The sequence below is a fragment of the Myodes glareolus genome, chromosome 11 (assembly GCF_982192425.1).
Source record: "Myodes glareolus chromosome 11, mMyoGla1.1, whole genome shotgun sequence".
Lineage (NCBI taxonomy): Eukaryota > Metazoa > Chordata > Mammalia > Rodentia > Cricetidae > Myodes > Myodes glareolus.
The window spans coordinates 14,162,148-14,184,381 of NC_142036.1; the positions used below are offsets into that span (position 1 = coordinate 14,162,148).

General features: G+C 59.2%; 1 protein-coding gene across 2 annotated transcripts; it reads left to right on the plus strand.

The window, feature by feature from the left end:
• The first annotated feature begins 231 nt into the window (after positions 1-231).
• Jag2 (jagged canonical Notch ligand 2) lies at positions 232-22,234 on the plus strand. 2 transcript variants are annotated; one of them, XM_087911489.1, is made up of 26 exons: positions 232-654; positions 833-1,183; positions 8,034-8,091; positions 9,572-9,823; positions 9,918-9,978; positions 13,105-13,235; positions 13,317-13,436; positions 13,555-13,668; positions 13,999-14,112; positions 14,263-14,376; positions 14,462-14,508; positions 14,623-14,796; positions 15,500-15,650; positions 15,727-15,879; positions 15,955-16,068; positions 16,282-16,395; positions 16,495-16,608; positions 16,719-16,835; positions 17,272-17,299; positions 17,384-17,469; positions 17,904-18,017; positions 18,111-18,226; positions 18,553-18,801; positions 19,039-19,170; positions 20,307-20,463; positions 20,620-22,234. In XM_087911489.1, exons 1-26 carry the CDS (start codon positions 232-234, stop codon positions 21,114-21,116), a joined length of 4,101 nt encoding a protein of 1,366 aa, XP_087767615.1. In that variant the 3' UTR covers positions 21,117-22,234. The 2 variants fall into 2 exon arrangements, with proteins under 2 accessions (XP_087767615.1, XP_087767616.1); XM_087911490.1 differs by lacking the exon at positions 14,263-14,376 and having other exon boundaries at positions 496-654.

The window sequence follows — 22,234 nt, forward strand, 5'->3', positions numbered from 1 at the left end:
CCCACTCCTAGGCTGCTAACCCGAGCGAGAATTCTGGAGCAGAAGAGGCCACACCTCAGTGAGCCTGGGCGCAGGAGAAGCCACAGCTCGGTGGCCCCGCGCCCCGCCGCGCGGCGCGCAGACCGCGCCCTCGCCTCCTTTAAAGCCCAGGGAGCCCCCAGCACCCCCCCACAGCCCCACCCCACGGCGAGGCCCCGCCCCCTCATGAATATGCAGGTGCGCGGGTGACGAATGGGCGAGCGAGCTGTCAGTCTCGTCCCGAACTTGTTGGCTGCGGTGCCTGGAGCGCGGGCGCGCAGAGCCGAGGCCGGGACCCGCCGCTGCCGCCGTCGCCGCCGCCGCCGGGTGGGAGCCGGGCCGGCCGCCGGAGCGCGGCCGCAGCGAGCCGTAGCCGCCGCCTCCCCTGCACGCCCGCCGCGCAGCCCGCGCGCACTGCTCGACCCCGCCCGCGCCGCCTGTGCGGCCGCTGCCGCCTGTGCGCCGCCGGGCTCGGAGGGCGGGCGGGCACTGGAGGCCGGCGCGGCGGCCGTAGCGGGCGCGGGCGGCGGCGGCGGCGGCGGCGGGGCCGCGGGCGGGGTCGAGGCGGCGATGCGGGCACGCGGCTGGGGGCGCCTGCCTGGGCGGCTGCTACTACTGCTGCTTCTGTGCGTGCAGGTGAGCGGGGCGCGCGGCGGCGACGGGCGCGGACGGGGCGCACCGGGCCGCTCCTCGGGGCCGGGCGGCGCGCAAGCTGCCGCCCGGATCCCTAGGAACTGCGCGAGGGTGGGGGCGGGGCGGAGGCTCGGCGACCCCGGCCCGTGCCTCCCTGCACTCTCCGCTGCCTTATTTTTAGGCGGCGCGGCCCATGGGCTATTTCGAGCTGCAGCTGAGCGCTCTGCGGAACGTGAACGGGGAGCTGCTGAGCGGCGCCTGCTGTGACGGTGACGGCCGGACGACGCGCGCGGGGGGCTGCGGCCGCGACGAGTGCGACACGTACGTGCGCGTGTGCCTTAAGGAGTACCAGGCCAAGGTGACGCCCACGGGGCCCTGCAGCTACGGCTACGGCGCCACGCCCGTGCTGGGTGGCAACTCCTTCTACCTGCCGCCGGCGGGCGCTGCGGGGGACCGAGCGCGGGCGCGGTCTCGGACCGGCGGCCACCAGGACCCGGGGCTCGTCGTCATTCCCTTTCAGTTCGCCTGGCCGGTACGTGCGCCCCTCCCCCGCACTCAGCTTCCCTGCGCGCTTCGGCGCCCGCCGCGGTCCCTTCAGCACCTGCGGCCGCGCGGGTGCGGGCGGCGCGCGCCCAGACGGGGCGGGGCCGGCAGGGGGCGCCGCGCAACGGGCGGGCCTGGGGTGCGTGCTATTGCGGACAGGTTCGCGCCTAGCCACGTGGGCGCGCGGGGTACCTGGGGGTGGGAACGAAGGACTTGGTGTCGAGGCGAGGCGGGGTGGCCAGGGTCGGCGTGCTCGGCTGTCTTCGGAGTGTGCCTACGTTGCCTTGCGCGTGTCTGTGCGTGGGGAGGTGCGAGGCGCCTGCGGCCCGGCAGGCTGCGCAGGCATGTGCGCTGCGCGTGCTGGGGCTGGTCTGGGGCAGGCCCTGGCGGAGCCGTCCGGGCCCGCGGCCAGCCTGCTCCTGCCCTGCAGTTTCCTGGATGCCCGGGGGCACGGACAGGCGCCTGGGACCTGCGCAGGGATGACCTGATGAGTGTGTGTTGGCAAAAGCTGCTATAGATGGAAAGACCACCCTTCCCAAAGGAAAGAGACACTAACTAGGCTCCAAGTTGTAACCTTCTGTGGCACCACTGTTTATGGATGTTTTATTTTGCTTGTTAGTTTCAGCTTAGGGGTGGCCAGGTCAGGCAGTAACCCAAGCCTGGGCATGCTAAGAAGAAGGGTGATGGGGATCCAGCAACAGGGGGAGACAGGCCTCGTGCCTGTAGCAGAAAGGCCTGGGAGCCAGGAGCCTTATGGTGCTTGCTTTTGTTCGCTTTCTGGTCCCAGCTCATACCCTTACCTGATTGTCTGCAGGTATGGAATTAGGTAAGGGCAGTGGATATGGACATAGCTTGGAGAACCAGGTCAAAAACAACTGGCATGGGTCGAGCTGCAGATCTGTGACTAGGGAATGGAGTGGGATATCAGGCAGTGATCAAAGAGCTTTCCTGGGTGTCCAGCTACCAAGAGCCATGGGAATGGGTCTGCCTAGTGACTTGGTTCTGAAAGAGACTTGAAGTTGGAGGCCAGGAATGAGCAGGGTTTCCCGTGCTCTGCCCTTTCTCTGAGCCCTGGACATCCCTTTCATCCGAGGCCACCCAGCGTGTGCCTCCATCTTTATCTTTTCCTGGGCTCCTGCTCCACATGCACGGTATCCTCTATTCCCATGCCTAGTCAGGTATCCTTGACCCTGGGGGCTTGTGATAGGAAATGTGTCCCTGAAATGAAAAAGGCACGGGCAGGCATGGGAGGGGCCCTAGGCAGTTACTATTGCCCTGCCCCCCTCGCCCCCACAGCAGCACAGCAGGCAGGTCTGAGCAGGGCCGACAGCCTGTCATCTGCACTTGGGCCCAAGCCAGCGTGGCTCCAAATCGCTACCTGAGGATGTGTTTTCTGCTCGAGTTGGCAGTAGTGGTTGTGGGGGCAGGGAGGGCCTGGAGGAATGTGGCGGGCCAACGCGTGTCCCTTGTGGCTCTTTGCCCTGCTGTCCAGCCGGTTGGTGTGGTACGGGATGGGACAGGCCCTTGCCTTCTTTGGAGTCCGGGTACCTGGTGTTGAGGACATTTTAACTTCCTTCATTCTGTCCCTAGCTGGTCCCCTCAAATGCCCCAGGAGTGGGCAGGTCTCTACCCTGGATGGAGGGTTGGGGTTAAAGGGTATCCCGTGTTTGGGGGACAGTTCTGGTTCCCCTTCTTCCCTCTCGCTGCATGACCTGATGCCAGGCATGGAGGTGGTGCTGTGATGCCAGTTCCTTGGTATTTCCGCTCTTCAGCAACAGCCCTGAGGCCATGCTGTTTGGTTTGCCACAAGTTCAGCTCTGTCCCGTAAGCCAGGGTACATTTGGATCCTGGGAACAGCAAGGGCCAGCTGGGAACTGGGTTCCTTGGTGCCAGGAGGGCCTCGTGGAAAGATGGGACGGTGTGGAAGGTGTATGGGAGCAAGCACGGGCTTCTCACAAGTCCCCCTCTGTCCTGGGTGTAGCTGTGTAAAGGAGTGTACCTGCAGTGTGTACCTGCGGTGGCGCCTCTTTGAGTGGATTCTTAGATGTGAAGAGGTGTGGCAACCCCCGTCAGGTTGTGCGTGTTGTAGATGGCCCCAGGAGATGTGTTTTCCCTGAAGTGGCTCTGGAGACTGCCTATACCTCGCAGCGGGGAGGCCGTGTTCACCACACATGCTTGAGCTCTGTGGGTTGAGCAGGTGGCAGTAGAAGGTTCTGAGAGGATGGCGAGCTTTCCTTGGGGCTCGGGTGGATGGCCCTTCCAGGGTGACTGATGAGGAGCAAGGTGGTGGGGCTCTGCTCGTGAAGGCTGCCGGAAGATAAGTCAGTCTCTTCTGCAGGCCTTCTGCCTGACCACCTTGCCTTTTGAGCCCAGGGGTACGACCCTGTTCCAGTCTGCTTCCTTGGTAGCAGACCAGTGATGGATGCACTGTCACATCTACCAGCTGGAAGATCGGCAGCCTGGGAGAGTGTGGGCTCCATGGCCCGTCTGGGGTCATGCGTGAATGTGAGGTGGGTCTGAGGCTGACCTGCCTGGTTTCTGTGGCTCAGAAGTGCTGAGATGGTAGTCATTCTATAACCTGGCTCCCCTCCCTTGAGATGGATGGGATGCCTTTTTGACCAGGACTCCTGAAGCTAGACGAGGCTGTAGGATGCCCAACATGTTTTTTTCTGAAGTTTCCAATGCGGCTCAGTCCTGCCCAAGTCCTTCCTCTCCCCCTACTGGCTGTCCAGCACATGGCCAAATGTATACTAGATGTATGAGGGCCATGGTGTACTTGAGGGTGGTAAGACAAGGTGATCAGGGGAGGACTGCCCCAGTAGGATGGAGGCATGGAGGTTGTTGGGACTAGTCAGAACTGAGGGTACCAGAGCAGATCTGGTGGTGTGGACACAGGACCTGGCCCCATCTGACACAGGTGGGCTGTTCTGGAATCTGTGTCTTGCATGTATACCAAAGGTCCATGCTGCCCTCCGTGTGTTCTGGAGCTGCAATGGACACTGGCCTCTCATTATACCCATTCTAAGGTCCATCGCCTCCCGTATCACCCCCACGAGGCCCAGAATCCTCCTTGAGTGGAGCTAGGAGCAGGTGGTTCTTTGTTCAGTACCCGACCTTCCCCCTTGTGGACTGGGGAGATCTTGTTCAAGGCTGTATAGTACACACTGAAGCAGGGCTCTCAGCCAGCAACGCGGGGGCCAGGAGGCAGAAAGAGCTAACTTGGCTAGTGGAGGATTTAGACGTGGAAGTGGATGGGGCCTTTGACTCTGGGCCCACAGAAGTGGTTGGAAAACAGGCCTATAGTGTGATGGATGGAGGATGGATGCTGTGCATCTGGGTCGGCAGGAAAGGCACTGTGGTTTTCAGGAGTCCTTGTGCTATCTGGATGGAATGGGAAGTGAGCTGGGCCAGAGAGAGGTCCTGGGGGAGCCCAGAAAGGGCTTGTGCTGGAGGTAGTTGGGTATGAGGAGATGAGGGACTTTAGTTCCAACGCTCAGAAAGAATTCTTATTAGCAGACGGAAGGCTTGAACTGGCCCCTGTTCACCCTGGGCTAGCTGCGATCCCAGATGACTATGAGGAGTGAGTGGACTCATTGACTTTTCCCTCTTCACCGTGGCGCCTGGGTCCTCCAGCAGTGGGCGGGAGGGCACCGGTGGCAAGGCCTCAGCTGCAGTCTGATGGTGTCGAAGCTCTGGCATGGGGTGGCCTACTGTCTCTTCCTGTGATCCTGAGACCTGGAAGAGGTTGCCCCTCCCCACAACTCCTTGGGTGACAATGGTGACAGAGGCCTAGGCCTCTCCAGAAAAGCTCTGGTTTTAGGAAATATGGCTGTGCTTTGGACTTGTGTCATTGCCAGCAAGTGCTCTGTCAGGGGCCCAGTTTGGATGCTGGGTAGAACAAGCCTTGTACCTCGCTATGGGGTATGGCACCGCTGGTCTCAGGCCTACCTTTCCTGTGTTTTTCTGCTGACCTCTTAGCTCTGTCTGAGGGCTAGGTGAGGGGCTTGCAGTCAGGCCTTGAGCTTGACCAGATGGTGATGGGCTGCAATGGGGGCATGGCTGGCACCAGGCTTGTGGGAAGAGACTCTGCCACAAAGACCTCCAGAGGCAGCAGGCAGGCAGGCGGCCCAGGAGGCGTGGCCTAGAAGGAGGGACCTGAATTTTCTCTCTGCTTCCAGAGAACCTGGGCAGGTGGTAGCTCTCTGTCTTTCCCATAGCCCCCCAGCTTTCCCAGCCCCCACTCACACCGAGGCCCCAAGCCCCCACAGGCTTCCAGCCCAGGCGCCGCTGTCCCTCTGTGAACCACAGGGTTTGACTTCCCAGGCAGGGATGCACAATGCCATTTGTAGTGAGGGATGTGGTGGTGCTGCAGGCTGGGGGAAGGGAAGAGCTGGGGGGGGGAGTACTGTGGCAGGTGGGGAGAAGCCAAAGGTGCCGCCTGCCTGCTGGCTCAGGTTCTCCCTGGGTGACTTCCTGCCATGCAGGTGTAGGGAGCCCAGCTGGCGGGCGATGGGCCCTCTTGGGTGGCAGGCCGGCTGTGTCCCTGCGGGAGCAGGTAACTGGAGCCCTGGGCTCAGACTGAGGTGGTGGTAACCCTACCTGTGTGGCTGGCATGGGTTTCCTGGGAGTGTTCCTGGTGCATCTGAAACCCAGGTGTGTACAGGGAATCCAGACCCAGGCTTTTCTGCCTGCCGTGTGGCTAGAGCCTCTAGTCGGTGGGCTTGACCTGTAGCCGTGATGACAGTGATCTCAGGCCCAGCCTGGCCTCGCCCTCTGTCAGCCCATAACTCCTCGCTCCTCCCCAGGAGCAGAATAAACCTGTTAGCCTCCGATCTCACTGGCCACCTGTTTGAGGGAGTCAGTGACGATCCCGCAGTGGGGTCTGTGGTGCCCTGTGCTGTGGCCCTCCCTGTTTCGCTGCAGTGGGGTCTGTGGTGTCCTGTGCTATGGCCCTACCTGTCCCACCTCGCCGCAGTGGGGTCTGTGGTGCCCTGTGCTGTGGCCCTCCCTGTTTCGCTGCAGTGGGGTCTGTGGTGCCCTGTGCTATGGCCCTACCTGTCCCACCTCGCTGCAGTGGGGTCTGTGGTGTCCTGTGCTATGGCCCTCCCTGTTTGGCTGCAGTGGGGTCTGTGGTATCCTGTGCTATGGCCCTCCCTGTTTGGCTGCAGTGGGGTCTGTGGTGTCCTGTGCTATGGCCCTCCCTGTTCTACCTCGCTGTTCCTCGCTGCCTTGTCTCCCCTCCTTTTAGTCCCCTTTCTGGCCCTCATTCTTCTTCCTTGCTGTGCTTCCTCCCTTGGGTGTATTTCTCTCGGGGCTGTGTGACCTGGCCTGTCGCTTACTTTCTCTGGCTCCGTCTGTAGGCAATGTCTGCACTGTGCTCTGCACTCGAATGAGTAGGTGGGTAAAGGAAATGGAAGGAACGGGGTAGGGAAGGCCTGGGAAGGGGCTGGGAGCCCAGCTTGGCACCAGAGAACTAGACGTGGATAAATGGTGGCCCTGAGGATGGGTTTCCAGGCAGTTAGGGTTGTGTGCTGGAGTGATGGAAGAAGGTTCTGCATCCTGGCAGAGGAGAATAGCGCGCGGGGGGTTCTTAGGCTTCCGTGGATAGGACTGAGAGACCAATGGAAAGAGCAATTAGGATGGGAGTCACAGTGGGAATGGGGAAGGTGGTTTAAGGGGAACTTATGGGATGACATTGAAAAACCTGGTAGTGGCTTCACGGAACCAAGGAGATTTCTGGGGGGGACCAGTGGCACTCTGCTTTTGGCCTTGCTCACAGTGGCATGGGCCCTATAGACCGGTGCTCGGAGGAGGTGCCAGAGTAGGAAGGGAGGGTGTCCATGCTGAAGTGCCAGCAGACAGGGAACACTTCTGTCTGTCCAGTAGGCTGGGTATGGCAGGCTGAATGGGGAATTCTAGAAAGCCTAGGGCCTAGACCAGGTTAGATGTAGGGCTCCAATGGGTCTGAGGGGAGGGTCTGGGAGCCAAGGAATGACCAGTGGGCTTCTCGGCCATCCAGAAAAACATGAATTTACCCAGCGTAGCCCGGCTGCAGAGGAAGGGTTGCCCGAGGGACAAGGCATGGTGGGCTCAGGCCACTCTCTCACAGGGGCAGGTCTTCTGTTGCCAAGGCGACAGCTAACAGCAGCACTCACCATCGTGGCCTGGGGCAGGAGAGACAGATTGTGGGGGCTGGCCATGATTATGGGACTGAGGCTGTACCGAGCACAGCATCTCTTGAGCCTCAGTATCCCCCACCTGTACAGCAAGGAACACCCCTACATCTCTGTTCTGGGGTGATAGTTATGGGTCTCACTGAATGCACTCTGCTGATTTTGTTGTTGGGCCTTTGGGTAAGCACCTCCATGTGTCTGGTGAGAGGACCGTTGTGTACTGTCCTCTCCAGTGGGCTTGTAATACACACGACCACGTATTTCCAACCTCAGGGCAGACCTCAGTGATGTATTCTCAATGGGAGTGCTCTCCCCACAGGTGCTTGAACCCCTCCCTTCACCCTTTGCTGACTTCAGGAGCTTGCACAGGTCGGGCTGAGCTGGGCTGTGGGGGCCCAAGATCAAGGAGCCAAAGGTTCCTGAGAGGTGCAGCCAGGAAGACTCTCCTGCCTTTGAGCTGGGATATCTGGGATCTGTAGAGGAGATGAGCTAGCGTTGGTGGATGGGGATAGGAATGGGAGGGAACCAGAGAGCCATGGGACAAGGCCCTCTGCTAGGCCTGACCAGCCCAGGGCCTCACGGGTCTGGCGTGTGCACCCTGCCCCCAGAAGTGCAGCAGGTGGGAAGGAGCCTCAGGCACCTGACCAGTTACCCTTGTGTCCACAGCGTTCTTTCACCCTCATCGTGGAGGCCTGGGACTGGGACAATGACACCACTCCAGATGGTGAGTGTGCCCTGTGCTGGGGGGAGTGGTAGGTGGAGGGAAGCTGTCAGCAAGACTTTCCCCAAGATGCTGGGAAACTGGTCCGCTGGGCCAGAGTGCCTGTGACCAGAGGCAATGGCTCATACATCTTGTTTTGGTGTAAGGAGCTCTTCATATTTGTGGCTTTGCAGAGCTGTGTGTACAGTTCCTTTATTCCCGGTATCTTCAGTGTACTCTTCTGGTGCCCATGTTGGTCGATACAGTGGAATGGGATAGCCTCAAATGCTTCTCTGCCTTTGTGGCGTTTTCTCTATCCTGGAAAGTGAAGCTTGAGGGTCACCACCTCAAGACTGACTGTCCCGTGCCGGTGTGTGTATGTGGTGCGGGTCATCTCAGACCTTTAGAGATGAGGCAGAGAGTAAACAAACTGCAAAGGCCCAGAGGCAGGATCTGAAGAGCTGGGTGGATTTCCTGTGGTTGGGGGACCAGGGAATCAGTAAAGCTTGGCCCAGATCAAGCAGACCTTGGGGCCAGTGAGGATGCTGTCCTCTTGCTGGGGATGGATTGTTCAGGCCACAATGTGGACAGAGTCTGCAAGGCCAAAGTTGAGGCCAGCAAAGAGGATGCTGTGTGTATCGAGACAAGGAGGCTGAAAGAGGCAGCTTGAGGTACTAAGGGGCTCTGGCCGTTCTCGAATGTGGAGGCACAGGGTGACTGATGGCTTGGACCTGTGGTTGTGGTCAAATGTGACCCTTGAGACCTTCCACAGCAATGCGTGATGATCGGGATGAAACCCAGGCCCACCAATGGCGTTGCCAAGGATATGTGAACAGCAAGCTCAGGAGCTCAGGGTCAGCCAAGGCCCAAGGAAGGCAACCAGGGGCCATGACAACGATAGAGCAGTGGGTCCACTAGGAGAGCTCTCGCTTAAGGCACTGAGTACCCAGCTGGACCTGGACTAATGAAAGGAGGGCTGTGTGAGCAGCTGCCGTAGAAATACCAGGCAACAGTGGCAGGAGCTCTCTAGCCTGCTCAGGGAGTGCTTCCGTGCACTGGGAGGTCCAGCTGCGAGGCAGTTCGGGACCTGTAAATGGGTCCTAGAATCCTGTTTAAGATGCATCACTAGGGTGTTTCTGGAAGCTGGATGCAGTACAGGAAGGAAGAGAGAATGGTAACCCATGACTGGTGTGATGATCAGTGGGTTTGGGAAGCTCAGGGCTTGCAGCCCTTCTGACCCTGTCTTTTGTGATGGTAGCGCAGGAGTGTTAGCTTCCTGAGCCCTTGGTTAGAGCTTCTGGCCCAGCCTTCCCATGGGGGCCTGGACAGTGTCGTCGTCCCGTCCCCCCCGTCCGTGTCCCCCCCCCCCCATTCCTGGCTTCTGCAGAGGTGGCAGCATTCCTCTGCCTGGCTGTCCCATTGCCCCTAAAGCTGCCTGGTAGGCCCATGCTGTGTTCCTGGGGAGTGACGGGTAGGCTGCTGGCTGACTCTGCTGCTCCCAAAGAGGAGCTGCTGATTGAGCGGGTGTCCCACGCCGGCATGATCAACCCTGAGGACCGCTGGAAGAGCCTGCACTTCAGCGGCCACGTGGCCCATCTGGAGCTGCAGATCCGAGTGCGCTGTGACGAAAACTACTACAGCGCCACCTGCAACAAGTTCTGCCGGCCCCGCAACGACTTCTTCGGCCACTACACCTGCGACCAGTATGGAAACAAGGCCTGCATGGATGGCTGGATGGGCAAGGAGTGCAAAGAAGGTGAGGGTCACCCCGTGTAGGGGTGGAAGTGGGCATGCACAGGGTCAGCATGACTGGCTGCAGCTGTGCCTCTCTCTCTGCCCCTCTGTTCCAGCCGTGTGTAAACAAGGATGTAATTTGCTCCACGGGGGATGCACCGTGCCTGGGGAGTGCAGGTGAGCACCACGCCTGCCCTTCTTTACCCGAGTTGCTGTTGAGCCTGCAGCAGCTGGGGCACCCTACAGGCATTAGCGGGGGGGGGGGGCATGGGAACTAGAACCCTGCCCTACGGAGCTTGTGGCCGTGAAGGGGGCAGTGTTGTCCTGAGCGTGTGGTATGTAGAGTGACATTTTCTCCATAGGGCAGCTAGAAGGGGACAGCAGAGGACGGTCAGGTAGTCGCACCACCAGAAGGCACAGGTGTATGTGTGGATGAATGTGGCGTAAGCGTGAGGAGTCACAGTTGGCACGCCAGTGAGAGAGACAGACACAGTGCTGCAGAGGGAGGGCTGCAGGCTAGGGAGCAGACCACACAGCCACCGTGTGGGAAGAACCTCATAGGTGCCAGTGAGGAAGAAGATACACGGGAGGCCACAAGGGGAGAGTGCTGGGCAAGCGGGCTGGACATGCTCAGGGGCTGGGATTTGGTGGAGGGGCGAGAGGATGACTGGGGCGGAGAAGGACCTGCAAACCTGCTAGCTTGAGCTACTGAACAGTGGAGCTGTGGTGGCTGAGGTAGGGATGCTGTGGGGGAGGCAGGCCAGTGTGTGTAAAAAGGGTGTTTTGGACTGGGCGGGGTGGCTCTCAGGAGTCAGAGACAGGTAGATCTCTGTGAGTTCGAGGCCAGCCTAGTCTACAGAGTGAGTTCCAGGACAGCCAGAGCTGTCAATCCAAAAAAAAAAAAAATGTGTTTTGGATAGGCCTGGCTTTAAGGCAGTACAACGTGTGGATTCCAGATTATACTTACAGCCCAGTGGTCAGGTGGAGGGTAGAGGCTGGGAATGTAGACAGGCACTGGCAAGGGGTCTGACAAGGGACTTAGAGTCAAAGGGAGGCCCGAAGAGGGTCCTGCAGCTTCGGCAGTAGAAGCCCTCTGAGGCTTGTGAAGCAGTGTGGGGGTAAGGAGGTCAAATTAGAGGGCAGAGAGTAGAGCAAAAGTTGGCATTCTCAGGTATTGAGTTGGGGAGGTGGCTCAGGGTGTTGGAGGGTGTAGGAAAAGGGGGCGATGAGGAGCTCTCAGACTGCTGGAGCCATGGTAGTAGGCCTGCCCAGGCCTTCCTGCTGCTCTGGTCTCATCCCTGGCCACCTTTGAGGGACGGGTATTCGTCATGTGTCCGCTCAGATGAGGGCGGTGAAGCGTGTGGAGTTAAGGGACTTAATGCAGGCCTATGCTGTCTAGTCTGGACAAGATGGCCAGGGGGCGGGGAGTTGAGATGGATTGGGGAGGGACGTGGTGGCGTGGCTTGGGTGATAATGCGAACAGCAGCCAGGCTGGTCCCAGGGCAAAAAGATGGATGTGCGGTGGAGCGACCCCATTGTCACTTGTGCGCGCTGTACTATCAGTCTTAGCAAGATTTGAGGCAGTGCATGGAGCACCTGGTCCAGGATGGGCCGGTACCTCTCTCTAGGAACTTCATCCTAGGAGGGAGGTAGGGTGGGATGGCGGCAGAAATTGTCCATGGGGATAGCTCTCTGCGTGGTGTAGTCTTTTCCAGCCTGTCTCTGAGAAGTGTGCTGGAGTTAGACGTGAGTTCTAGGCAAATGTGGCCCGCTGGTGGTAAACATAGGAGCCTGCCCTCAACCCCACACCCACTCCTTGGCCCAAGGTGTATCATATTACCTTGACGACTGTACCAGCATCCTTGTGTGGTCAGTGCCTGGTGGGAGGACATGAAAGACAAGCCAATTTCCCTACAGTGCAGAAAGGCTGTGGGTAGCACACAGACAGGAACATTGGGATAGAAAGACAGGGTCGGGGGCAGTAGGTGAGTGCCACCCGCCTCTCCCTGGGCCAGAGGGTGAGGCCAAATGGCCTCCTGCTGTCCAGGGCTCAGGTTTCAGCAGAGGACACCCCTCCCCAACCGGATGCTACTGCGGAGATGGCTGCGCTTTCCTGCCACCCTCCCCAGGCCCTGGAACTGCTGGCAGGAAAGCCACAAGGTGGGGTCTGGTGTGGGATGGCCCGCCCAGGGTGGAGAACTCGCCCTTGGGACTCAACTGGGTCTGGGCTCTGACCTAGCTGTGGTGCTCCCTGGTGGATGACCCAAGGCTGGTCACAGCCCAGCCCTGCCCTCTAACTCCCCATGTCACCTGGAGAGAAGATTCCAAGTAGAAATGGGTGGCCTACAGTGGACCTGCCTTGGACATTCTGGGCTGGATCCTGGAGCCAGCCTCAGTTTCCCTATGTGAGCCTGGGTGAGCTGAGCTGATAACTGCTTGTGTGCGTGGCTCCAGGGCAGCTCAGGAAGGGCTGTGGTTTTTCCTTCTATAAAAATAGCTCCTGTGGCGGGTGTCAGCGTGGAAGTGACGTGGCCTCCACGTCATTCCTGCCCCCACAGGACCTTAGCCTTCAAGGAAGGAGCCCCCAGAGTCTTGCCCAGGGCCCAGAGGGCAGCCTACTGGAGCCCTATCCTCTCACCTGCTGGCTCTGTGCTGGCCAGCTACTTACATCCTGAGGGCCTGCCATAGAGGGAACCTAACCCACAGTGTGGGCAGAGTCAGATCTTAAGATTCTGGCCTCATCTGAGATCTTCAGCTTCACACTTTGGACTCTACCCTGCTCAGTGTGGCCCTGCCATAGGGCTGGCTAGGCAACCCGAGGGTTGGACTTTCCTGGGAATAAGAGAAATCTCTGCCTTTGAGTACCAGTAAGGATATGGGCATCACTAAGTTCACACAGCCCTTGGACCAGGGTGGCCAGGACCTGTCCTGATGTCACCTCATCCTTCTCAGACCCTGGTTGCTGCTGTGGCCCCAGCAGCACCTAGTGAGCAGGACCTGGCACTATATCCCTGGGCCTCCCCCGGCTGGGCCTTCCTTCCCGGCGCCTGCTTGTGGGGCCTGGCCCAGGCTTGAGTCCTAGAATAGCTCAGGGAGGAATGACGGGACAGCTGGGCTGACCGTCTCGGCCAGTGGCCGGGAATGCCCGTGACGGTGAGGCTGGCCGGCGGGCTGTAACCCCTGCTTGGCTCAGGACTGTTCTGTAAGGCCAAGGCGCAGCGGGGGTGGCCTGCACTTCTGTGCTTGCCTCCCAAACCGCGTACTCATCTGCCTAGCTGATAGCTTCACTGCTCGGTCCTCCAGGTGCAGCTATGGCTGGCAGGGCAAGTTCTGTGACGAGTGTGTCCCCTACCCTGGCTGCGTGCATGGCAGCTGTGTGGAGCCCTGGCACTGTGACTGTGAGACCAACTGGGGTGGCCTGCTCTGTGACAAAGGTAGATGGTGGGCAGTGGGCAGGGCCAGGCCTTGAGCTCTGAAGCTGGGCCCATTCCTGAGAGCCCTACCCTTGTGCCCAGACCTGAACTACTGTGGCAGCCACCACCCCTGTGTCAATGGGGGTACCTGTATCAACGCTGAGCCTGACCAATACCTCTGCGCCTGCCCAGACGGCTACTTGGGCAAGAACTGCGAGCGGGGTACGTTAGAATGCTGCTCCTCAGGGAGCCTGGCTGAGCGGACTGTGCCCTCGTGAACTCTGGGTCTTGTGGGCTTGGGTGTGGCGGGTACCACGCTACTTACACTCTGACTCTGCAGCTGAGCACGCCTGTGCCTCCAACCCGTGCGCCAACGGGGGCTCTTGCCATGAAGTGCCATCTGGCTTTGAATGTCACTGTCCATCAGGCTGGAGTGGACCCACCTGTGCCCTTGGTGAGTGTCTGGGGACTCCACTTAGAGAGTGGGCAGCACCCGAGGGGTTGGGATGGAGTGGTTGAATCCACTGTACTGTGGACACTGGCCAAACGACAACAGGTTCCTGCTCCTTTACATCGAACCAAGCTTCCCTCCTGCGGACTGAGTCCCCACAGGCTATGTTCCTACTCATTGGCCATGCCACCATACCCCATACCCTCTGTCCTGCATCTATACTAACTAGACATAATCCCACATTCACTGCCCATTCTATACCCATTCACTCCGCCCTCCCACTTGCTGGCCACAACCCTACATCTCTCTCTCTCCCTGTCTTTACCCCTACAGACATTGATGAGTGTGCCTCTAATCCATGTGCAGCAGGCGGCACCTGTGTGGATCAGGTGGACGGCTTTGAGTGCATCTGCCCAGAGCAGTGGGTGGGGGCTACTTGCCAGCTGGGTAAGGGCTCCCTGGGGGCCATCTATGCATGAACTGTGTGCTGTGCATGCGGCTGCTGCTGCTGGTACTGCTAGGGCTGCGGGTGCCAGGTGCAGGGCACAGTGGGTAAGTGGGGCCTGAGCCCCACAGCTCCCCTTGTCTCATTCACAGACGCCAATGAGTGTGAAGGGAAGCCGTGCCTTAATGCTTTTTCTTGCAAAAACCTGATTGGCGGCTATTACTGTGATTGCCTCCCGGGCTGGAAGGGCATCAACTGCCACATCAGTCAGTATGGGTGGGTGGCACAGTGGGTGGGGCTGGGGCACACAAAGGGCCCCTCTGACCCTGCCACGTGCCTTTCTGTCCCTAGACATCAACGATTGTCACGGGCAGTGTCAGCACGGTGGCACCTGCAAGGTAAGGAGGCTGCCATATGCCCTACCGAGACTGGGAAGAGTGGAATGTGGCTGGGGAGGAACGAGGTGGGGATGCGTGAAGCTCAGCCGCCCACTGTTCTGTCCACGCACCTAGGACCTGGTGAACGGGTACCAGTGTGTATGCCCACGGGGCTTCGGAGGCCGGCACTGCGAACTAGAGTACGACACGTGTGCCAGCAGCCCCTGCCGTCGGGGTGGCATCTGCGAGGACCTGGTGGATGGCTTCCGCTGTCACTGTCCACGGGGCCTCTCTGGGCCGTTCTGTGAGGTAGTGGCCTAGAGGGGCTTCGGTGGGAGCTACCCCGTGGTGTGCAGGGCCGTCCTCAGAAGCCAGGCTGGGAGGGGGCTCATAGCATCCCCAAAGTCAGACTTGTCCTTTGTCATGTGCTTTGCTGCCTCTCATGGGACCACACAAGGAAGCAGCCTGAAAGAAGGTGGTCCCCAAAGGTAGAATCAAGGATTTGATAATGTGGAGTCATCACGGTCAAGGGTGGGCCTAGGAAGGACTGGGTGCCTCTCGCCTATTGGGTGATCTTTCTTGTCCTGAGCTATACGTGGTTTTGGTCTGACCTTTGTGAAAAGAAGTCCTTCTCAGTGGACTTCTTAGGGGCCCGTGGCAGTGGCCTGGCTTCAGGTCCAGGGAGTGTGGTGGTGCCGGCTGTGGGAAGGACCTCTCTTGGCTCTGAGGGCAGCCTGGCAACATGGGGGTCAGAAGCTGGTCTTCCTGCCAGCAGGAGGAGCCAAGGCCGGATGCTGCCTGGGGGAGGCAGAGGAAGCTTGGCTGCTGTGGAGGCGAGGGCGGCAGGAGGGGGCTGGTGGCCCACAGGTGTTTCCGTCCAGCTGATGGTGCTTGACCGTTCTCGGGTGGGCGGGAACTTCAAGCTCGGCCTGGCACTGTCTGGTGTCCACACTGAAAAGTGCTTCCGTCTAGAACTGGACTCTTAGAGTTGGACACCGTCCTTTACCTCCAGGCGGATGTGGATCTCTGCGAGCCAAGCCCCTGCCTCAACGGTGCTCGCTGCTACAACCTCGAGGGTGACTACTACTGTGCCTGCCCAGAAGACTTTGGTGGAAAGAACTGCTCGGTGCCCAGGGAGACGTGCCCTGGCGGGGCATGCAGAGGTGTGGGACGCAGCCCCAGGCGGGGTGGGAACCCAGACGGAGCTGGATCTGATCTCTGCCCATCTCTTTCCAACAGTGATTGATGGCTGCGGGTTCGAGGTAGGGTCCAGGGCACGTGGTGTGGCGCCCTCTGGCATCTGTGGCCCTCATGGGCACTGTGTCAGCCTGCCCGGGGGAAACTTCTCCTGCCTCTGTGACAGCGGCTTCACAGGCACCTACTGCCATGAGAGTGAGTGGTGTGCAGAGTCGGTGGGGTGGGGCAAGCTGACCAGCCACGGGGACAGCTCACCGTCCTCTCCCACAGACATTGACGACTGCATGGGCCAGCCCTGCCGCAATGGGGGCACGTGCATTGATGAAGTGGACTCCTTCCGCTGCTTCTGCCCCAGCGGCTGGGAAGGCGAACTCTGTGACATCAGTGAGTGTGCACTCCTGCGTGCCTGCCTTCCCCGGACTGCCCCACTGGCTAAGGCCTGGCTCCACCCCTATGACCTACTCAGCATTATATGCATGGGCCTGAAGTCATGGGGTGGAATCCCAGGCTCCCACGTGCTTGGGCCCAGCTCTTGCTCTTCTCCGTGAAGCCCTCCCCAGCGCCGGTGACCCCTGCTGACCGGCGTCCTCCCCCCAGATCCCAACGACTGCCTTCCCGACCCCTGCCACAGCCGCGGCCGCTGCTATGACCTGGTCAATGACTTCTACTGTGCCTGTGACGATGGCTGGAAGGGCAAGACCTGCCACTCCCGTGAGTGCCAGGGTCCCTGCAAATGAGGGGAGGGGGCTGCCTGCCAGGACCCCGCTGTGGTCAGTGTGACCTGCCCACTGAGCAGCCATGTGCTTGCAGGCGAGTTCCAGTGTGACGCCTATACTTGCAGCAATGGTGGCACGTGTTATGACAGTGGCGACACCTTCCGTTGCGCCTGCCCTCCAGGCTGGAAGGGGAGCACCTGCACCATTGGTGAGGTTCCTACCCAGCCCAGCACGCCCTGGGGGTGCCCTAGGCTACCTGTCTCACCTGTCTTGGGGTCCGCCCAGGCATCACAAGAAGCCCTTTCTCCCTCCTTGCAGCCAAGAACAGCAGCTGTTTGCCCAATCCCTGTGTGAATGGAGGCACCTGTGTGGGCAGCGGAGACTCTTTCTCTTGTATTTGCCGGGATGGCTGGGAGGGCCGCACCTGCACACACAGTGAGCTGGAGGGGTTTCAGGTGGGGGAGGCCAGTGGGTCCTGCTTAGCTTCACCCAGCTCCTCATCCCTTCTTACAACTGCCTGGAAGACATACTCTTCCACCTGTCCACCTCACCCATTCACACTCTGAGACCTGTTCTGCCATTTTTAAGTCAGCCCCTACCCCAGATCTGCAATGTCCATCTACCTCCCCTGATCTGCCTCTGTGCAGTCTGGGGCTCATGCTGAGAAACAGGTCCCATTCCAACTATAGACCCCCTCCTGGTGGCTTGCCTGAGACTTCTGAACCTTCTTGGCACTTCTCTGCTGGCTTTGCCAGGCTGGCATGGAGAGGGTAGTGTCTACCAACGAACCTCAGGCACACAGATCTGCTGCAGATGTGTACTGGGCAAATGTGCACTGAACTAACCACCCTGTCTTTCCCCTCGAATGCAGATACCAATGACTGCAACCCCCTGCCCTGGTGAGTAGCAGCCTGGAGGCTGGTGGGGAAGGGGTGCAGGGCCCATAATGGGGATCCCCGTTATGACCACCCTCTCCCCTGCAGCTACAACGGAGGCATCTGTGTGGATGGTGTCAACTGGTTCCGCTGCGAGTGTGCACCTGGCTTTGCGGGCCCCGACTGCCGTATCAGTAAGCAGTCTAGGTGGATAGAAGGAGTGGGCTGGGGGATCTATTTTGGGGCCCCTCCAGCCAACCTCAGTATCAAGAGCTGGGAGACATAAACGTCCTTATCCTGATAGACTACGCGGCCTCAGCCCTGTCCTGTGGGTTCCTAGTTCCTCCCTGAAGAGCTGATTGTACCTTGGGAGGAGTAGTATGGGCTCCTACAGGATGCAATGTTCATGCTCACTCTTGACTGTGAGGATGTTTCTGTGGGTGTGGCTACCTCTCAGAGTGGAGCACAGAGGCAGATGGAGGAGGGTAAGGGCCTGTGGGTTAGAAGGCTTCAGACTGGCAGAATGACAACGACGAGCTGTGGGTCGGGTGGCCTGAGGCTCCCACATCCTGGTCCCTGTGTGGGGTGCTAGCCTGCCCTAGGAAACACATAGCCACTTTCCCTGCAGACATTGACGAGTGCCAGTCCTCGCCCTGTGCTTACGGAGCCACGTGTGTGGATGAGATCAACGGGTACCGCTGCAACTGCCCACCAGGTCGCTCTGGCCCTAGGTGCCAGGAAGGTAGGCCGGCAGTCACTGTGGTGGTCAGGGCATGGACCAGGTCCTTTCTCCAGTGCTTGGATCCTCTGTCGAGCCTCCTTCTTCTCACCACAGTGGTCGTAGTCAGGAGGCCCTGCTGGTCCCGGGGCGTGCCCTTCCCACATGGCAGTTCCTGGACAGAAGACTGTAACAGCTGCCGCTGCCTGGACGGCCACCGGGATTGTAGCAAGGTGGGACAGCCCCTCACCTACCCCTCTCGCTCTGACCTATCAAGAGGCTGGGGCAGGAGTGGGAGTGTAGGCAGATAAGGGCATCCTATGGGGGATAAACTGGGGGGGGGGCTTGGGCCCATCTCTCTCTCTGAACACTTAGGGAAGTTGAGGCTCTGCCTAGCTTTCTGCTTAGACAGAAAGTCATTTCTGGAGTGGAGTTTTGTCTGCCTCCCTAGGGCCCCTGAGTGGTGGAGACACTGGACACGCACTGACTCAACCATATCATACCTTCATGAGTTGCCTGTACCTGCCTGTGGTTCCACGTTCCCATGTGTCTTTCCCAGGTGTGGTGTGGATGGAAGCCTTGTCTGCTGTCTGGCCAGCCCAATGCTCTGAGTGCCCAGTGCCCACCGGGGCAGCAGTGCCAGGAGAAAGCCCTGGGTCAGTGTTTGCAGCCACCCTGTGAGAACTGGGGGGAGTGTGCAGCTGAGGAGCCCCCGCTACCCAGCACCCCCTGCCTGCCACGGACCACCCATTTGGACAACAATTGTGCACGCCTCACACTGCACTTTAACCATGACCAAGTACCTAAGGTAAGTGGCGCCGGGGGACCCAGGATTCCAGAATTTAGCTCGAGAGCGATCGCCTTGTCATAGCTCAGCTCCCTTAAGTTAAGAACCCACGATGTCCATCCTGTCAACCCTGCTTTCCCCCTAAGCTCCTACCACTACCTACAGATAAGACTGGGGTGGGGAGCCCCCACCAGCAGAGAGATGAGTGACCTCAGATCTTGGCCCTGGGCTCTGCTAACCTATTGCGTGTCTTCCCAGGGCACCACCGTGGGCGCCATCTGCTCTGGAATCCGAGCCCTGCCTGCCACGAGGGCGGTGGCACGTGACCGCCTCCTGCTGCTGCTCTGTGACCGTGCGTCCTCAGGGGCCAGTGCTGTGGAGGTGGCTGTGGTGAGTGTGTCTGGAGACCTGTCCTGAGCAGGCCTCTAAGCCCTCAGTGGCTGTGACACTCTGGCGTTTTGTGGGGCAGTGGCAAGCGTGAGGAGAAGAGGCGTTTACGTGGCAGAATGGAGACAAGGAGCAGTGGGACTGAGGGAGGAACCCGATCTGGCACCCCCTGGGCACCTCTGCAGCTGAGTGGGGCCAGCTGGGAAACTGTATCCACTTGGACAGCAGCAGAAGGGCAGGGCCAGAGCTATAAGAGAGAAGAACGCCAGGATGTAGAGGTGGTTCGTGGTCTGATGGTCCACGGGCTCAGCTGCTTGAAGGAAAGGCATCAGGAATGTGAGATGGGATTCTCTTAGGAGAAATGCTCTAGAGCCCAGTGGGGCCAACAGGGAGTTTGTCTAGGTGAGGCAGTGCAGACTGTATGTTATGGTATGGAAGGCAGGGTTGGGCAGAGGCCTTGACAGGCCCAGGGCAGAGGCAGAAATGACAAGATGAGCACCAGACAAGTGGGGAATAGTTTCAGAAGTGGCATGGTCAGTGACCCCCAGGGTTTATTTTGCCTGGCTTCCGAAGCTGCAGACATTGGCTCTCGGGTAGGATCCCTGGTTTGTGGAAGGAGGCTGGAGAGGATGCTCTGGAGCTGTCCCTGGAAGAGGCAGTCTTGAGATAGTAGGGGTGCCAAGGGAGGGTGAGGCAGGAGATCAATGCAGCCTTATGGTGTGTGGTGATGAAGGGGGCACAGTATACAGGGAGAGAGGAGGAAAGAAAGACCTTGGGTACAGGTAGGGTGCCAGGGCGGGTGTGGGGCCGGTTTTGTTGTAGCTCTTTAGTTGCATGCAGATCTGGGAGCTGAATGGCCTGAGTAAGGTCAGCTGTCCCCATGCAGGATACAGGCGTTTGACAGAGGGGATTGGGCCACTCCCTAAATATGTCTGGTGGGTGCATCCTGCATCAAGATCCAACCTCAGTGAGCGTCCCATTTCTTGGTCTCCAGACTCTGAGGTCCTTGCCAGATTCAGGCCTCCCTATGGCAGTCCTCTGTGCATCTGGCTGGGAACTGGTCAGGGTTTGGGCAGCGGCCATGGCAGGCGCCTGGGAAAATACCTTTGGGCTATCCCCAGTGTCATTCTCTGCTACAGTCTTTCAGCCCTGCAAGGGACCTGCCTGACAGCAGCCTGATCCAGAGCACAGCCCATGCCATCGTGGCTGCCATCACTCAGCGAGGGAACAGCTCACTGCTGCTGGCTGTCACCGAGGTCAAAGTGGAAACAGTTGTTTTGGGAGGCTCTTCCACAGGTGAGCTGGGGAAGCAGGGGCTTCCAGACTCCAGGCCAGTGGGAATCTGCCAGGTAGACACTTCGCAGAGGGATGAGGTACCTGCTCCCATCCAGCTCCATTCTATAAACCAACTGTAGGGACACTGGGGTGCTTACTGCCTCTCCTTCCACCTAGGTCTGCTGGTACCAGTTCTGTGCAGTGTGTTCAGTGTGCTGTGGCTTGCCTGCGTTGTTATCTGCGTGTGGTGGACACGAAAGCGCAGGAAAGAGCGTGAGAGGAGCCGGCTACCACGGGATGAGAGCGCCAACAACCAGTGGGCCCCGCTCAATCCCATCCGCAACCCCATTGAGCGACCAGGCAGCAGCGGTCTGGGCACTGGGGGCCACAAGGACGTACTCTATCAGTGCAAGAACTTCACACCGCCACCCCGCAGGGCAGGCGAGGCACTGCCCGGGCCAGCTGGCCACGGGGCTGTTGGGGAGGACGAGGAGGATGAGGAGTTGGGCCGTGGAGATGGGGACTCCCCAGAGGCAGAGAAGTTCCTCTCACACAAATTCACCAAAGACCCCAGCTGCTCCCTGGGAAGGCCAGCCTGCTGGGCTCCAGGGCCCAAAGTGGACAACCGTGCGGTCAGAAGCACCAAGGATGTGCACTGTGCTGGCAGGGAGTAGGCCAGCTGCCAGGCTGGCACCCAGAACCCTTGCCGGCACCGCGATGCCTGCCGGACCATAGGAGGCCAAGGCCGTGTGCATAGTTTCTTTATTTTGTGTAAAAAACAAAACCAAAAACAAAAAACAAATGTTTATTTTTTACGTTTCTTTAACCTTGTATAAATTATTCAGTGGCTGTCAGGCAGAAAACAACGGAGTATTCTCGGATCATTGCTATTTTTGTACCGTTTCCCGCGTCCGCACGCACTGTGGCAGGAGAGCAGGGCGTGTTTGTGTTCTCACCAAATCGTATAATGTTTGTTACCACAGGCTGTCGCTGTTTACAGAATCTTCTCTTTTATTCCTCATTTGGGTTTCTCTCTGGCTTGAGGCCCAAAGGCCCACAAGACCCGTGGGCTGGGCTGTGGCTCTCCATGAGATCTGTGGCTTTCAGTGTGACCCGTGGCTCTCGGTGGGACCTGTGGCTGACAGTACGGCCTGAGGCTGTCAGCGGGACTGTGGCTGTTGTCTTAGCTGTAGCTCTCGGTGGGACCTGTGGCTGTCAGTGGCACCCGTGGCAATTGGCCTGGCCTAGGGATGTCAGTGGGACCTGTGGCTGTTGGAAACATCTGTGGCCATTGGCTTGTGGTCGTGACACTCATGGCTGTCAGTGGCTGCTGGGCTGGCCGGTAGCTGTCAGTGGGACCTGTGGTGGCCCGTGTGATGCTGGTTACCATAGCTGTTGGTGGCGCCTGTGGTTTCGTCAGTAGAGTTGGAGGTCACTGGTGTGGCCTAAGGCCGGCAAGCAAACCTGGCCCATGCCTTGGCTAGCCCCTCCAGCCTGCTGTCCTTGCTTCCTCCTGCCCAGAACTCTCCAGAGATCTCCAACTGTGCTTTCAGAAGTGCCCTTCCCAACTGCTCGGTCTCCCTCCCGGGATGGCGGCAGTATTGAAGCTTGTGACAAGTGCCTTCACACAGACCCCCTCCCAGCTGTCAGCGTTTGCCGTGGGCACCAGGCCACTGCCCACCTGCCGGCCCTGGCCACCCTCCTTGTGAAAGTGCATTTCTGTAAATATGTACATATTAAATGAATCACTCTGTATATTTGATTTAATAACTTAAACGTTTTGGCCTCCCTG

Coding starts and splice junctions, on each gene's coding strand:
- Jag2 (XM_087911489.1), top strand. CDS start 232: ATGGGCGAGCGAGCTGTCAGTCTCGTCCCGAACTTGTTGGCTGCGGTG. Junction 17,300..17,383: donor GACTGCAACCCCCTGCCCTG/GTGAGTAGCAGC, acceptor TCTCCCCTGCAG/CTACAACGGAGGCATCTGTG. Junction 17,470..17,903: donor GGGCCCCGACTGCCGTATCA/GTAAGCAGTCTA, acceptor CTTTCCCTGCAG/ACATTGACGAGTGCCAGTCC.